The sequence below is a fragment of the Falco peregrinus genome, chromosome 10, assembly GCF_023634155.1.
Source record: "Falco peregrinus isolate bFalPer1 chromosome 10, bFalPer1.pri, whole genome shotgun sequence".
Taxonomy (NCBI): Eukaryota; Metazoa; Chordata; class Aves; order Falconiformes; family Falconidae; genus Falco; species Falco peregrinus.
This window is the reverse complement of record NC_073730.1, coordinates 25,536,569-25,550,941: the sequence shown is the minus strand read 5'-3', so window position 1 is coordinate 25,550,941 and position 14,373 is coordinate 25,536,569. Positions and strand designations below refer to the sequence as shown.

The window sequence follows — 14,373 nt, the reverse complement described above, 5'->3', positions numbered from 1 at the left end:
GTGCCTGGATGTGGGTTTGGAATGGAGGTGTGCTGGGGGCTCGGTGGGTCTCAGCATCCCTTTCTGTGTGGATCCCTCCCAGGGTCGTAAGTCCAAGCAAAGAGAAGGATGGGGCTGTACCACTGCACGTTTTGGGCTAGCCCAGGAGCCTCGGTGCTTGGGCTTATTGCAGCCAGTGCCCCTTCAGAGTTTGCTTTCCTAAGGAAAACATCTTTTGCAAGAGCCAGTCTGTTACCTCCCTGCTGGCATCTCACCTCCGCACTGTTCGTGACGCCTTCCTGCCTCAGTTTCCCTTGTCTGTCAGGCACGACTCGAGGCTGACTGTGCAAAGCAGGCTGCCTTCCTGCGAGCTGTGCAGCCAGCTCACAGATACTTCTTGGTGTGATCCTAAAAAGAACAAAAGGAAGCAAGCATAAATGAAATTTATTGTTGGAAAATCTTAATTAGATTTTAAGCCCCAAAGGGAGAAAAGTGAGGTATTATCTGAAACAGCTAATGAGTGTTAAGGGTCCATTGTTATATTTCTTGTTTACCTTTCTGTGCAGGCTGATACGGCCCAGATCCTCGCCTGTACTGCCATAATTAGGATATCTCATCTCTCGCTGATAGGGTCGGGGATGCTCTTTAAAGCACAATGCTGTCTCATCCCTCCCTGGCAGGATGAGCGTGATCGGGAAGGCAACTTCTGATGTCCCAGTGCTCACGCCTGCCGCATTGACCCTGTGAGTTGGGGGATGCCCTCCAGAGCTGGGGCTGTACCTGATAGCTCCTAGGAGATGGGCACCTTCAACCGCCTTGGTGATCTTTCTGAAGGGTCCCAAGCCAACTTGCTTGGGGGCCAGATCTTCCCCAGCACCTCTCTCCATGCTGCACAGGGGTTGACTGTGTCCTCCACAAGTCACCCCATGCCCACCAATGAAGGGGAAGGACACCCATGGGTGCCCCATCCTACCCCTCACTCCATAATGCCAGTATCTCTGACGCTTGGCCTTTAGGAAGGCATTCAGGTTTGGGACCTGCTGTGGACAGGATAGTGTCCCTTTGGGCAGAAGATATGCAGGGTGGTCTTTCTGCATTACCACCCTGTTACAAGATGTATCACAGCATTTCTTCTCCTAGTGGCCTAGGAGAGTGTAACTCAACTCTTGGACCTCCATATAACAGAGCATCTTGCTGAGAACCATCCTCTCTGATCCTTCCCCAATCTCTCCTGAGGCTCTTTAGCCGTGGAGGTTTAAGATCATAGAATCATAGAATCATTTAGGTTGGAAAAGACCTTTAAGCTGTTCCTGTTCTGTGACCACAGCCCTGGAGCCGCTTAGGCAGGTGGACACCTACCACATAAATAATTCCAAAGTGGTTTAATTAAAGACTTGCTGTGTGCAGGTAAACCTCTGCTGGAAGGACCACCAGCTCTAGCTCTAGCCGAAGCAGTGTAGCCTGGGGTTTATGTCCTGGCATTGGGCACCTTGATACCCAAGTGATGTGATTTGGACCTTCAGAAAAAAGGGAGCCCATCCCACTGTTGTGGTCCTTCAGGCTGGGGAAGGAGCCCAGCCACCCAGGTGGGAGCTGGAAGCGTGGTGTGTAGGGGTGGCTGTGTGTGGGCAAGGGATCTGCGAAGTTTTTGGTCTCAATTCAAGCCACTGAAAGCCAGAAGTAAAATACCGTCCATTGTTGGTTTATACACCCGTAGTAGCCAAACAAACATCCCCGGAGCCTGTCCTTATCACTTTATTACACCTGCTAGAGTGAATAGATTAAAGAGGATGGGGGAGGGGGGAGAAAGCAGAAGAATCCAGCAGAAAAACCGGGTTTTGGGATTGTTAATTATTCTCTGGGGTCTCTAATCTTTAACTGGCAAACAGCATCACTAACTGTCTTAAAGCCCCTCCTGGAACATCCTGATAATAAGCCATCTGCATGAAGGCACCCCGTTATCTGCCCTCCTCCAGCCGCCTGTGACATGGCTGGAGTGGGAGATAATGAATGTGTGGTGTGTAATAATGACACGTCATTCATGATTATCGGCCTGATACCCAACCTTTTAGCTCCATTGTTTGTGCTTCAAAAAAAGAAGAGGGAAAAAAAAAAAAGAGAAAATAAAAAGGAGGACAAAAAGAAGAAAAAGGGGAATTTTTGGTGCTATGGGCTGTCCCGGGGTCCCCGAAGTGTCTCCCTGCCAAAGAGGCTGGGTCTCGTAGCATCTCCCAGAGGGTTTGGTGGTACCCAGGAAGGACTCGCCCGTGGATTGGCGGCTGCTGTAACCATGGTGATGGAGGGAGAGAGCCGAGACAGCGCAGAAATGTCACTGCCTGGCAGAGAGACATTTGGGGCAAATGCTTGGGTGATTAGATCTGTGTCACCGGGTGCTGCTTGGCTCCTCGTGCTGCTTTTTGCTGTTCTCGAAGCCGTTTAGCGGTGGCTTGGTGGAGGAGGTTATCTTATACATGCTGCTGTCCAGAAACTGCCAGCATTTGAAGGTGGGGGGATGTTTGGATTGCCTGGTTAGACTTGGATAAGCTGAAAAGTAGAAGAATCTTCTGGTGGCCACTGCGTTATGGCTCCGTGATGCATTTGTGCTGAGAGAATCCTTCCTCAAAAGCTTTGGTCCTTCAAACAGCAAACCTGGGTTAAGCATGATTTTTAACAGGGAGGGACTTTAAAGTGTTTGTATCTCAGGTTACCTCAATTATTGTCAGAACTTCCTGGAATAACAATCCATTTTTTTGCATAAAAAATAGCAGTAGTTTCTCCTCTCTTTCCTGAGCAGATTTCCCAGAGCAGTTTCCCTGGGTAAGGTCCCTGCTGGAAATGGTTGGGGTTTGGCTGTTTGTTAGAGTCAGGAGGACTCTTGGAAACCAAACGAGCAGCCTCAGTCGTGGCAGTGCATAAGGTGATGGCCTCAAAACACAGGGTTGGGAGGCCAAGCAGGTCGCTGTACAGACCCAGAGATGGGCAGCAGCTGTAGGTCCTCATCAGATCTAACTTCTGCTCTGGCCTTATCCCCCCATGCCCAAACCAGAAGATGATGCAGGAACATCTTCAGGTGCCACCTAGTTTCCTTTGCAACCCACCACCACCAAGGAGACTGGGCTGGGGCTTTGTGGCCAAGTGCTCCCTGGGTTTGTTGCTTGGACCACAAGCTGGAGAGTGCATGAGCAGAGCTGCAAGGTGGGCTTGCTTGTTCCTGGATGGGTGGGTGAAATGTCTGACAAATAGGGACAGTAATGAAAAGCTGTGTCAAACTGCTGCCCTCCAACGGCTTCGCTGTGCTGGAGCTGGGGAGCAGAAGAGCTGGAGTCTGACCTTTGAGACCAGCCAGGGGTGCCGGGGTGGTGGCACCTGCACAACCTGCGTCTAGTCCCTTCCTGGGGGAGAGGAGGAGAGGGCTGGGAGAAGAGGAACTCAGTCTCCAGCTGCCTTGCAAATAAATACAAGCTGCACCTTGCCGGTAATTCACAGCATCCCTGTCCCGCTAGGTGCTGAGACAGCCAAAACAAAGGTCCAGACCCAGCCCTAGGGGAGTTTCGTTTGTCAGACTGAGGATGCAGCAGGCGGTGGAGATGAGGAGCAGGGGGCTGCAAGGGTTTGTTCAGAGGAGGAGATGCTCAGATTTGGCTGTCCTGGTCTGGCAGAGGACCCAGCAGAGGTAAGCTGCGCAGACAGATGGCCATGGTTCGGCTCAGTTAGTGCCTGTGGTGATGCTGGTGATGCTATATCGCTGTGAGTGAAAGCTGGACAAACAGCCTTGTCTCTCGCTGTGGCATGTCACGTGTGCAGCCCTCCGTGCCTCAGTTTCACCTGATGCCTGCTGAGTGCCCAGGCACTCGTGGTGACAAGCTTTCCCTCGGGTAATATCACCATCGTGCTGGGGACTGTGACGGAGCAGGGCCTGCTCCGCCGCCCTGCATGGCTGAGGGTGGGGATGGGTGTGGGGGTACCCCCAGGGATGGGGCCCATCACCTGCCCTGCTGGGCCTGGCCATGCTCCCTGCAAAGCCCAGGGGGTTTTGCCAGGGACCAGGGAGAGCTTGGGTTTTTCTGGGTCTCCCACTGCCACCTAGTGATGCGTTTCCCACCCGGGACCTGCAGCTCACCCAGATGGTCCCCCTTGGCCTGGGAGCCCACCTATGGTCAGTGCTGGGGTGAGGGCCTGCAGTGGGTCCCTGCACCTCCAAAACCAGCCCGGCCCCGCGCCCATCTGCACTGCTGGGGCAGCTCACTCATGTACCGAGCGGTCAGTTCTCAGCCTGTGCAGGAAAAGACTTTGTGCTCCCTCTCGGGACTTTTTCTTTTTTGCAAGCTGATTTTCTTCTTGCCACCGGCATGTGTGTGGGGTGTGTGTGTGTGATCTCTCTTTCCCTTTGTTTGACCCCAGATCTTGTTTCCTTACCACAGAAACTCCTGGAGGCAGAGTCGAGGGCATGGGAGGGGTAGAAATGCTCCTCGGGCTCAGTGGGGGACAAACCCACTGAAACAGCCCTTGTGGCATGAGAGAATGTTTGCAGGGCTGCACCCTGGGGCACAGCCTTGCCTCTAGGCTGCTGGGACTCATCCTGTACCCCCCTGACCCCCTCCAAAGGCAAAAGAAGCCAAAGCCACACTTGGGGAGCAGCATCACACGGCTTTATTCTTATTTCAGAGAGTAAGACTAGGCTGACCACACATTGTTTCCAGCCTCTGTACTTTCTCCAGGTTAGCTAGTGACACATCTCTGCACTGGCTCCTGAGCTCCCTCAGCTCAAGGAAGTTCAGCACTGGGGCAGAAAAGCCTGCTGGCCTTTGTCTCTGTAATGTTGGGCACAGGCCAGCCCCAGAGGGGACTCGGGGATAATTGGGAGGGTGGTGTGGGGGTGCAGCGTGGTGGCAGGGAGGAGCAGCACACCCAGGCTGGAGGCAGGGGAGGGATGTCGTGCTTAGGCAGTACCCGGGCTTTAGACATCTGTGCAAACCATACTGGCGATGCTCACTGCCGTGCCCAAGCGGGGAGCTGGCAATGGTGCGAATACACAGGTGGGTGACAGAAGTCCCACCAGGCAGCATGTGAGGGCAGCTTGGAGGTGAGGAGATGAGCAGGACACGGAGGATGCCTGCGGAGGTGACAGCTGAGCCACAGCCGTGCTGTGAGACCCCCTTGGCAGTGCCGTTCTCTGTGGCAGGAGGAGACCTGGACCTGCTGGGTTTGGTGTGTGTGACGGGCGTCAGCGTGCCCCCCTGGACAGCATTGGCCGGGGGTTAGTGTGGGAGAAGTCTGAGGTGGCCAGGGTGGTGTTCCCCTCAAATCTCTGGGTGAAGGGTGATCCTTGGGAAAGCCCTTGCCCCTTGCCGTGGTACCCCACAGCATCAGTGAATCTTCTTCAAATGCAGGCGGATCCCATTCCTGGACCTGAGGATGATCTGTGGTATCAGTGTGGGAGGCTTGGATGGGTCAGGGTAGAGCTGAAAGCGGAGCAAGGTCAAGGCCAGCGCCACCTTAATCTCATTCATGGCAAACTGCTGCCCGATGCAGTTCCTGGGGAGAGGATGACAAATGCTCCGATTACTGCCTTCATCCCTGCCTGCCCTAGAGCTGGGCTCAGCCCATGCATGAGCTGGGGGACCTCCAGCTGCTGCGAGGGTGATGCCACAGCTTATCTAGGAATCCCCTGATGCCACACCAAAATGCACCCAGCTCTGCAGTGAGATATTGCTGGTTTTTGTTAATAAGCATTAAAAAAAGATATGAGATTGAGAGAACTGGGGTTTACTTCACTAGAAAGTGCTGCATGGATCCAGTCAAAAACCCAGACACCTCAGAAAGGTTGTTTTTGGCTCTGTGTGGAGTATCTCCTCTCGGAAGTTACTGAGACCTCAGTATCCTGCATCTGTCTATTGATACAACACATGAACCAAAGCCAGTTGGACCCACCTTGGCTTTGAGGTGCACTGGGTACTCACCCCTAAACAAGGGAGCCTGTGTTTCCAATGCAGGCAACAGAAAACGTAAACATCTCTGCAGATCCCCAAGAAAAGTGTGTGAAACCCTACAGTGACCACAGACAGAGCCTGGGGTGTGGGAAATGCTGTGGAGCTGACAGAGCGTGGTGGGGATCCTGCTATGGAAAGCTTGCTTGGCTGACCAAGCCAAGCTGGCTCATAGGCATTGAGGGAAGATTAGCTTCAGGAGCTTGGCTCTGAGCCAGGTCTGCCATGCAAGGCAGCCTGTGGGGGAGGAGAGGAATGAAGGATCTCCCACCTGGATCCAGCGGAGAAAGGCAGGAAAGCATGGGAGTGCCTCTGTGCTGAGTTCTCTGGAGAAAACCTCAGGGGGTCATAAATCTGTGGGAGCAAGAAAAGCCATTTGGTCAATGGTTGGTCTGATATGAGCAGCACCAGGTTCTTCCCCGATCCACAAGGTAGGGCTGGACGTGGCCTCTGCTGTTCCTGGGGGAGCTGCAGCTGACAGGCATGTCTCTGCAAAGCCAGTGGGTGAGAAGAGGGAGCTGGTGGCTGTGTGGAGATACCCTCTTGGTGATAACCAGATCACCCACTACAGCACCCAAGATGCCTGCAGGTGTTTTCTCATCCATGATAGCAATGATCAAGTCAGACTCTTTCTGGTACAGAGATGCCTGATCCTGGCTCTCCAGACAGCCACTGGAGAAAGGCAGCTGTGTACCCTCCTTCAAGTTTCCCAACTATTTCTTCCTTGAAGCCCCCATGATATCAGCTTCGAATCACACCCTGACTGGACCTAAATCTACGCTGGGACCTAAGTCTATCCAGGGCAGCTGAAAGCAGTCTGAGTATCTCTGTGTCACCGTGCATGAAGATAGACTCTTCAACACCCTTTCCCAGCACTTTGTCATGTTCAAAGGCTTAGCGGTATTTGGTAACTTCGTTGAACTTTGCATTTAGATATGGACTGTTGGAATAAAAGGGAAAAAAATCCATGGCAGGGAGGCACAGGCTGCCTTGTTCAAGGGGGCTGAATGTCTGGGCTCAGAGATCATCTTCCCCTTCTTGTTATAAAGGTGAGATACCTCAGGGTCCTCCCACACATCCCGGTTCCTATGAATTGCAAATATGTTCACTGCAACCTGGCAGCCTGTAAAAGAAAAGTGAGAAAAAGCTTGAGACACCTCAGAGTGAAGCGATACCCACCCAAGAGAGGTGGGATGTCCTCTCTCCCTGGTTCTGCAGGGGCTGTTGCAGGGCATCTGGGCAGTGAGGATGCCCAGCCTGTCCAGGGATGTCATCTCCTGAAACCTCACATGGAAGAAACAGTGGTCTCAAAGCAGGGCCCCGTTTTGGTAACAGTGGATGAACTTTTACTCATGGTCAGGAGAAACACTCTGCAAGTCCCCTTTGAGCTCTGTGAACACCTCACTGCCTTGGAGCATGTCCTTGGACATTCTCCATCCACCCTTCAATGCTCACTGTGACAGTGAGCTGTGGTGGCCCTGTACAGCCCTTGGAGAGAGAAAAGAGGCTGGAAGCCCCTACAGCCTCTCCACGCAGCAGTCTAGCAAGGATGACCCACTTGTCATGGACAGAAGCATGAAGGATGAATGAACTCAACAGACCTGCTGGCAAGCTGCGTCCATCGGGAAATGTGACAGGTTTAGAGAGCTTTCGGGACACAGAAGGAACTGGTGGAAATAGGCGCAAGCTCTCTTTGATGCACATCGTGGTGTAAGTCATCTTCCCAAGGTCCTCCCTGAAAGCAAAGCTGGGGGTCAGGCTGTGTTTGAGTGACAGCAATGGGGACACCCGCAGCCACGGCCTGTGTGGCATACTGGGTGGGCTGGACTTGCACGTCTTCTGTCTCCTGCTGGGGTTTCTCCTTCTAGTCCTCTCTTTGCTGCCAGCATTGCTACATGAAAAGCAGAATGCCCCAGTGCAGGTGCAGTATAAGCTGGATGAAGTTTCCTTCTCATGATTGTAGAATCATAGAATGTTTTGGGTTGGAAGGGACACTTAAAGGTCATCCAGTCCAACCCCTTGCAGTGAGCAGGGACATCTTCAACTACATCAGGTTGCTCAGAGCCCCGTCTGACCTGACCTTGAATGTTTCCAGGGATGGGGCATCAACCACCTCACTGGGCAACCTGTGCCAGTGTTTCACCACCCTCATCGTAAAACATTTCTTCCTTATACCTAGTCTAAATCTACCTTCTTTCACTTTAAAGCCATTCTCCCTTGTCCTATCACAACAGGCCCTGCTAAAAAGTCTGTCTTTGTCTTTCTTGTAAGCACCCTTTAAGTATTGAAAGGCCACAGTAAGGTCTCCCTGGACCCTTCTCTTCTCCAGGCTGAACAATCCCAACTCTCTCAGCCATTCCTCATAGAAGAGGTGTTCCACCCCTCTGATATTTATATGCCTTCATCTGGACCCGCTCCAACAAGTCCACGTCTTTCCTGTGCCGAGGGCTCCCGAGCTGGTTGCAGTACTCCAGGTGGGGTCTCAGCAGAGCAGAGCAGAGGGGCAGAATCACCTCATCTGACCTGCTGGCCACGCTTCTTTTGATGCAGCCCACAATATGGTTGGCCTTCTGGGCTGCAAGCGCACATTGCCAGCTCCTGTCCAGCTTTTCATCTACCAGTACCCCCAAGTCTTTCTCAGCAGGGCTGCCCTCAATTTTTTCATTCCCCAGCCTGTATTGATACCAGAGATTGCCCCAACCCAGGTGAAGGACCTTGCATTTGGCCTTGCTGAACCTCATGAGGTTTGCATGGGCCTACTTCTTGAGCTTGTCCGGGTCCTTCTGGATGGCATCCCATCCCTCCAGCATGTTGACTACACCACTCAGCTTGGTGTCAACTGCAAACTTGCTGAGGGTGCACTTGATCCCACTGTCTATGTCATTTATGAAGATATTAAACAGTATTGGTCCCAGTACAGACCCTTGAGGGACACCACTTGTCACCAGTCTCCATTTGGACATTGATCTGTTGACCACTGCTCTCTGGCTGTGACCATCCAACCAACTCCTCGTCCACCCAGCAAACAGTCCACCCAGCAAATTCATATCTCTTCAGTTTATAGAGAAGGATGTTGTGGAGGACCGTGTCAAAGACCTTAAAGGATAAATGAAAAGAGTTCAAAGTAAAGGAATAAGAAGTCCTAGCTCACCACTCAACGGTATCTCGGTCTCCCAAGATCCCCTGGATCTCCTCCCTGCACCGCTGCTGGTGCTCTGGATGTAATGACAGGCAGTAGAAGAGCCAGGAGATCCCACTGGCTGTGGTATCATGTCCCGCAAACATGAACGTGTCCACCTCAGCACGCAGGTCCTCATCAGATAGCCCAACTCCATTTGCGTCCTAACAGAGAGGATGCAATTCTTAATATCATTCTTAAGCACACATAGACTGGACTTGGGTTTTTTTGGCTGTAAAAATAACCCTGGGAGATGATGAAGAAAGGACCAGTTTGGTGTCTCTTATATGTCCCTGTACAACAGGAAGTAAGCTGGCAGAAAATATATCTGATACACGTGAGAACAGTCAGACCTGCTTGTTGCTGACTTCGCAGTCAACAGAGCTACAGAGCTGGGCTTTGGTGGGATGTCAGGTCCCAGCCCTTCAGGACATCCTATTCTACCCAGGGCCCCTGTTAGTTTTTTTAGTAGTTGAATGACTTTTGTTTCAGATTGAGACACAAAAGAAAGCGGTGGCTCCAGAAAGCCAGAGTGAGCCAGCGTGTATCTCCTTCCTGAACACCAAATGCCGTCCTGTGAAGGTAAAACTACAGAAGGTAAGAAACAAAATCTCTTGAGAGGACTACAGCCGCAGTGGCCACCTTGCAATCTTTCCAATGATCTCATTCTTCTCTGGTTTCTGACAGCTCACTTATTTTAACTACTAATGTGCTCAATGAAAATGAACAGGGGAGATGAAAGTCTGCCCGAGCTATTTATGCTCAGTCACTGCACCTCACACATTTGCATTTCTTTCCCTGTCAGTCCACCTTTCCTCAGCGAGGAAACCTGGAGTGGGGAAGCTGTGGCCAGCAACTCCAGCCAGGGGCGGTGAGCTCCCTGCTGATGCATCCTCGGTGCCACCTGGGTATGTTCCTTAGCATTTGAAACAATTATTTCAAACGTTCACCTTGGTACAAAGAAGAATATCCAGAAAATCCAGATGTCTCTTCTTCTGGATCTTGTCAAGTTCCTTCTCATTGGACAGCAACATCTTTCTTTCTTTTATTACCTTATCTGCATAGAAGAACGATCAGTTAGATGTGTCTTGCTCCTCCAGAGACCTCATGTACTTCTCTGCTTGGTCAGCAGCTCTGACTCAGTTTGATGTGTAACCCCCTGGCCAGCACATGCTGCAGCCCCGCACGGAGCCGCTCCAGGTGCAAGTGGGCTGGGGAGAAAGGGGAGAAATACCTGTGTGGGTATGGGCCAGCTTGCAAGCGTCCTGAAACTCACGGCCTTTGTGAGTCAGGTCATAGAAGATATCCTTGTAAGAAAAAGTCTGGATTCTGTTGCTCACGAGGTAGCTCAGGTCATAAACAGCTCTGATATAATAGTCTGAGTTGCTGTAAGGAGACCAAGGTTAAGGCTGGTCTTAGCAACAGGAGTGGGGAAACGGAAGCACTTGCTTTCTCAGAACTTGAACATTTGGGCACTGACCTCTGAGTCTGACAGTTGGCGTTATAACTGAAGGCACATTTCATGATGCTGTCTAGTGTCATCAAGCTGACGTCTTGAAAGAGCTCCACTGATTTCGTCTCTGTGTTCTTTCCCCATTTATCCTAGTGGTGGAGACAGGGGTAAGGAGGGACAGACTACCATCTACAATCAGGTCATATTTTCCTGTCCCTCTTCCCAGATCCATGCGACTATGTCCTTTCTTTTCTGCAGGCAGAGGCCCTAGTTCACTATGTATTCTGTGAATCTAATCAAACTCTTCTGTGCACTTCTTTTTCCAGGTTTACCATTAGTGGGCTAGAAAGAATATTCTAGCAGTAGCTGATTTTCTTGGAAAGCAGAGGAAAGAGAGAGTAAGTGGAATGGCCAGAGGAAAGTGAGGGGAGCAATATCAGAACTTTAAAATAACCCCAAAGGTCCAATCAAACTTCAGGAACCATCTAAGTCCAGTCTCTTTCCCTCAGTCATTCCCAGACCTGATTACTTTTGCTGGTGCACAGCTGAAAGGTAGAAGTAACAAGAGTGGTGATTCTTACCAGCATCACTTTAACAGAGTCTGACATCAGGGCCACGTAAGATTTCAGCACATCATAATGAAAAGCTGGGGTGAGCAGCTTCCGATGCTGGAACCATTTGGTTCCATCCAAGATCAACAGTCCCTGCCCTGGATACACAAACAGCAAAGGTGCAGTCAGCTCCTCCAGACTCTGATCACGGCTCTGGCAGCCTTACTACTGCTCTTGGCCAAGCACAGGCCAATGTACAGGGGCCGGGAGAGGGAAGAGTTGGTGGTGCAGCCTTTTCTCCAGCCCCTCTGAGGCTGTTCACAGCAGGGCTCTTTGGATGGAGGAGGAGCATGCCCACGTGTCCTTCACTGCATCCAGCTGTGCACACCTGATCTATCCTGAAACCAAACCCATGATGGCAGAGGCACAGGACTTGCTCTCTTGGGTATTTTTTTCTGCTCTAAATGAAATACTTGAATGTCTTTTGCAGCACACGCTGACATTTGTTAGCAGGACCCTGGAGGACTACCTCAGAGCTGTGTGCAAGCCATGAACCCTCCTGTGCTCAGTGTGCCTCACCCCAGTTACCCACAGTAACGTTCAGTCCCTGCACAAACTGCAGGTTGCTTTGTGAAGGCCAGGGTGTGTGATTCAAGGCAAAGCCACCTGATGTGCTCCACGACTAGGTGGGCACCACCAGTCCTAGTGGTCACACTCAAACCAGCCCTCTCATTTGTGGGTTGTGGTTTTAGAATGGAAGAAAGCAAAATAAAGGAAGACAAGAGAGAAGCCACTGAAATGGGCAGTATGGCTGAAAGGGTTAATGGAAGAGAATGACTTACCAATCCAGGGAACTAAGAATTTGTAGGGTACATTGGGCTTGCGATCTGTAAAAAAAAAAAAGGTACCAAAACAGTATGAATGACTCATGAATTCAGCATAACAAAAAAGAAAATTCAGGATAAATCTACATTAGACTTTGTCCTCCAAATCACAAAGTAGAATTGATCTCCTTTTGATACGTAAAATACCCTACCACTAGAGCTAGAGTTTAGAAGTGGTATCCCACAAATATGTCCTCATTGGAACTGAGAAAACCAGATAAAGGTATAATGAAAAATGTGTGTGGAAAAGATATGGCCATGGCAAATCTCAAAGCTGAGAAACATGGATGGGAGTTACTGGAGATTCCCTGTCATGTACGACTCACAGGCATCATGCTCCATAGAAAGGAGCAGAGGAGAAGACTTAAGATGTCTTTTGAGAGCTATTGCCCTGCTAGCTCGCTCATATTACTGGATTTACTGAGAAACACAGGTGGTAGGTGCCATAGAAGACAGTAAGATCAGCGATAATGGAGATGGTGACCTGGGAGGAACAGGCACCTGGTCACTGTTTTGCACAAGAGTACAAACTACTCCGTGAAACCTGGAGCAAGCTGGGAGCTGGTGAGGGGGAGCAAAAAAGGAATTGCAATACTGTGAAGGAAGCTGGCAGAGGGGATGACTCCAGGCAAGTTTCCCATGATTTTCTCGGTAGGGAAGTGTCAGGGACATGACTTCCCAAAACCAGATGTAGACACTTACCTGTTTGGCCAAGTAGGCTTTTGGCATATTCAGGGTGGTGGATTACTAGAGAAGGCAGGACTGGTCCAAACCATCTGGGAAAGGCATAGGGGTATTCTTCTGCCCATGACACCAGCTGATCTAACATTTTTTCAGCATTTAGCTGCAATGACAGTTAAGCAGGGACTGATTTCAGTCAGAAAAAAAAGGGTGTACTGGGGAGAGCAAAGGCTGAACTTGCCCTCTTAGGGAAAGCGGATACCACACATCCTTTCCTGGGAAATTTAGACAGAGTGGGCAAACTTGCCAGAGCAGGGGTTTCCATGCTGCAGGTGGAGGAGATGCTGGGCATGGCAAAGGGAGCGTGCACAGGTAGCAAAGCCGCCTGAGCTGCCACGTCCCTGCAGCCCAAGGCAGCTCTGTGGGGAGTCCCGGCTGCAGTCAAGCTGTGTTAGGGCAGCCTGGGCTCAGAGCAGCTTGGTGCCACACTTGGGAGCTACAGCTGGCATGGGCAATGCCAGGATGCGCAGTGAACAGCCCGGCAGGACCAAGGCTGTTGCACCCCCACTCTCTATGTTCAGCAGTGCAAAGTGGGCATGCAACGTGAAAGCAAAAGTATCTTCACTATGGAAGGATGAAAATGGCTGCAATAAAATGCCCTGCTTTTGTGGTCGTGTCTTAAGTGGCTATAGGGGAAAAGACTTCCTGGTAGAAGTTCTAGTGCAGGAGAGACATTTTATGGTTGCTCATGTTTAAATAACTTGATGAAAGTCTCAGAAATCACCTAATTCCATGTTTAAGTATATGATCAAAACCGATGAGGCTGTTTTTCTCCAGATGCTGCACATCTCTTATCCAGGCAGATAGATAAGAGATGTGCATCATTTCTGCCCTGAAGAAGTCTTGGTGCTCCCTCTGCAGAGGTCCTCTCCCATAGGAAGGGAGATGAGCAGGAGACATGCACACCCCACCCAGTGCATCCTCTCATCCTGACTGATAGCTTGCACAGCTGCTGGGACAAACTTGCCCTGAATGTGCCCCGCTCCCTCTCCTTACCAGGTGATTGTGGCCATAGAGCCAGTGTTTCGGGGGACCAGGGAATGCCTCCAGAGCTTTGATGAGTTTCTTCCTCTCCCGATAGAACTGGGCCACCTTCAGCAGCACGAAGATTACACCAAGCACCACAGACAGCTGCAGAACGACAGCAGAAGGTCTGGCTAGGTTGTCCAGCAGAGATGCCATGCTGGCCCTGCGTCTGGGATGCCTGACACTGCCTTCTCCTGCCTGCTTCTCTTCTGCTTCTCACATGCCTACACCTGATGGGGAGCTAGGTACAGGTAAAAACCCTCTCCTTCTTGCTCTGCTGGAGCCGAGCCTGGTGAAACACTGCTGGCAGCAATTTATAGCAGCAGGAACATCATGGTAAACAATGACTCAGCTTGGCCGCCAGCCCAGTTGCTGCTCCCACTCACCCTTTGACCTGTTTCCAGCAACCTGTGGATGCAGGTGGCTTGTTAACAAACAATCTGTACATATTTCCTACTTTCATTGAAGTCCCATACTCCCCAGCAGCAAGAGAAAGCACTCATGGTCATCCATGCCCAAGTGGACGAAGCCTTAGGAGGGAGGAGGTGAGAGGCAGTCAGGGTCGGGCTCTAGC

The 14,373-nt window shown here is 51.0% G+C and overlaps 1 protein-coding gene across 3 annotated transcripts; it reads right to left on the bottom strand.

Moving 5' to 3' along the window:
• Positions 1-4,606: 4,606 nt before the first annotated feature.
• Positions 4,607-14,083, bottom strand: LOC101911699 (cytochrome P450 4B1-like). 3 transcript variants are annotated; one of them, XM_055814982.1, is made up of 13 exons: positions 13,770-14,083; positions 12,735-12,876; positions 11,991-12,035; positions 11,179-11,306; positions 10,625-10,746; positions 10,379-10,530; positions 10,095-10,201; positions 9,118-9,308; positions 7,568-7,701; positions 7,146-7,243; positions 6,238-6,320; positions 5,750-5,870; positions 5,429-5,514 (listed from the first exon to the last, which is right to left on the bottom strand). In XM_055814982.1, the coding sequence occupies exons 1-12, from the start codon at positions 13,953-13,955 to the stop codon at positions 5,795-5,797; spliced, it is 1,464 nt and encodes a 487-aa protein (XP_055670957.1). In that variant the 5' UTR covers positions 13,956-14,083; the 3' UTR covers positions 5,429-5,514; positions 5,750-5,794. The 3 variants fall into 3 exon arrangements, with proteins under 3 accessions (XP_055670955.1, XP_005238536.1, XP_055670957.1); XM_055814980.1 differs by lacking the exon at positions 5,750-5,870 and having other exon boundaries at positions 4,607-5,514; positions 13,770-14,081; XM_005238479.4 differs by lacking the exons at positions 5,750-5,870; positions 7,146-7,243 and adding an exon at positions 7,025-7,089 and having other exon boundaries at positions 4,607-5,514; positions 13,770-14,080.
• Positions 14,084-14,373: the final 290 nt, after the last annotated feature.

What these genes read in the sequence shown, in the direction of transcription:
- LOC101911699 (XM_055814980.1), bottom strand. Translation starts at nt 13,955, where the DNA reads ATGGCATCTCTGCTGGACAACCTAGCCAGACCTTCTGCTGTCGTTCTG. An exon ending in GCCAACTGTCAGACTCAGAG is followed by an intron (nt 10,531 to 10,624) that starts GTCAGTGCCCAA and finishes GTCTCCTTACAG; the next exon opens with CAACTCAGACTATTATATCA. An exon ending in ATATTCTTCTTTGTACCAAG is followed by an intron (nt 9,309 to 10,094) that starts GTGAACGTTTGA and finishes CCTCTCTGTTAG; the next exon opens with GACGCAAATGGAGTTGGGCT.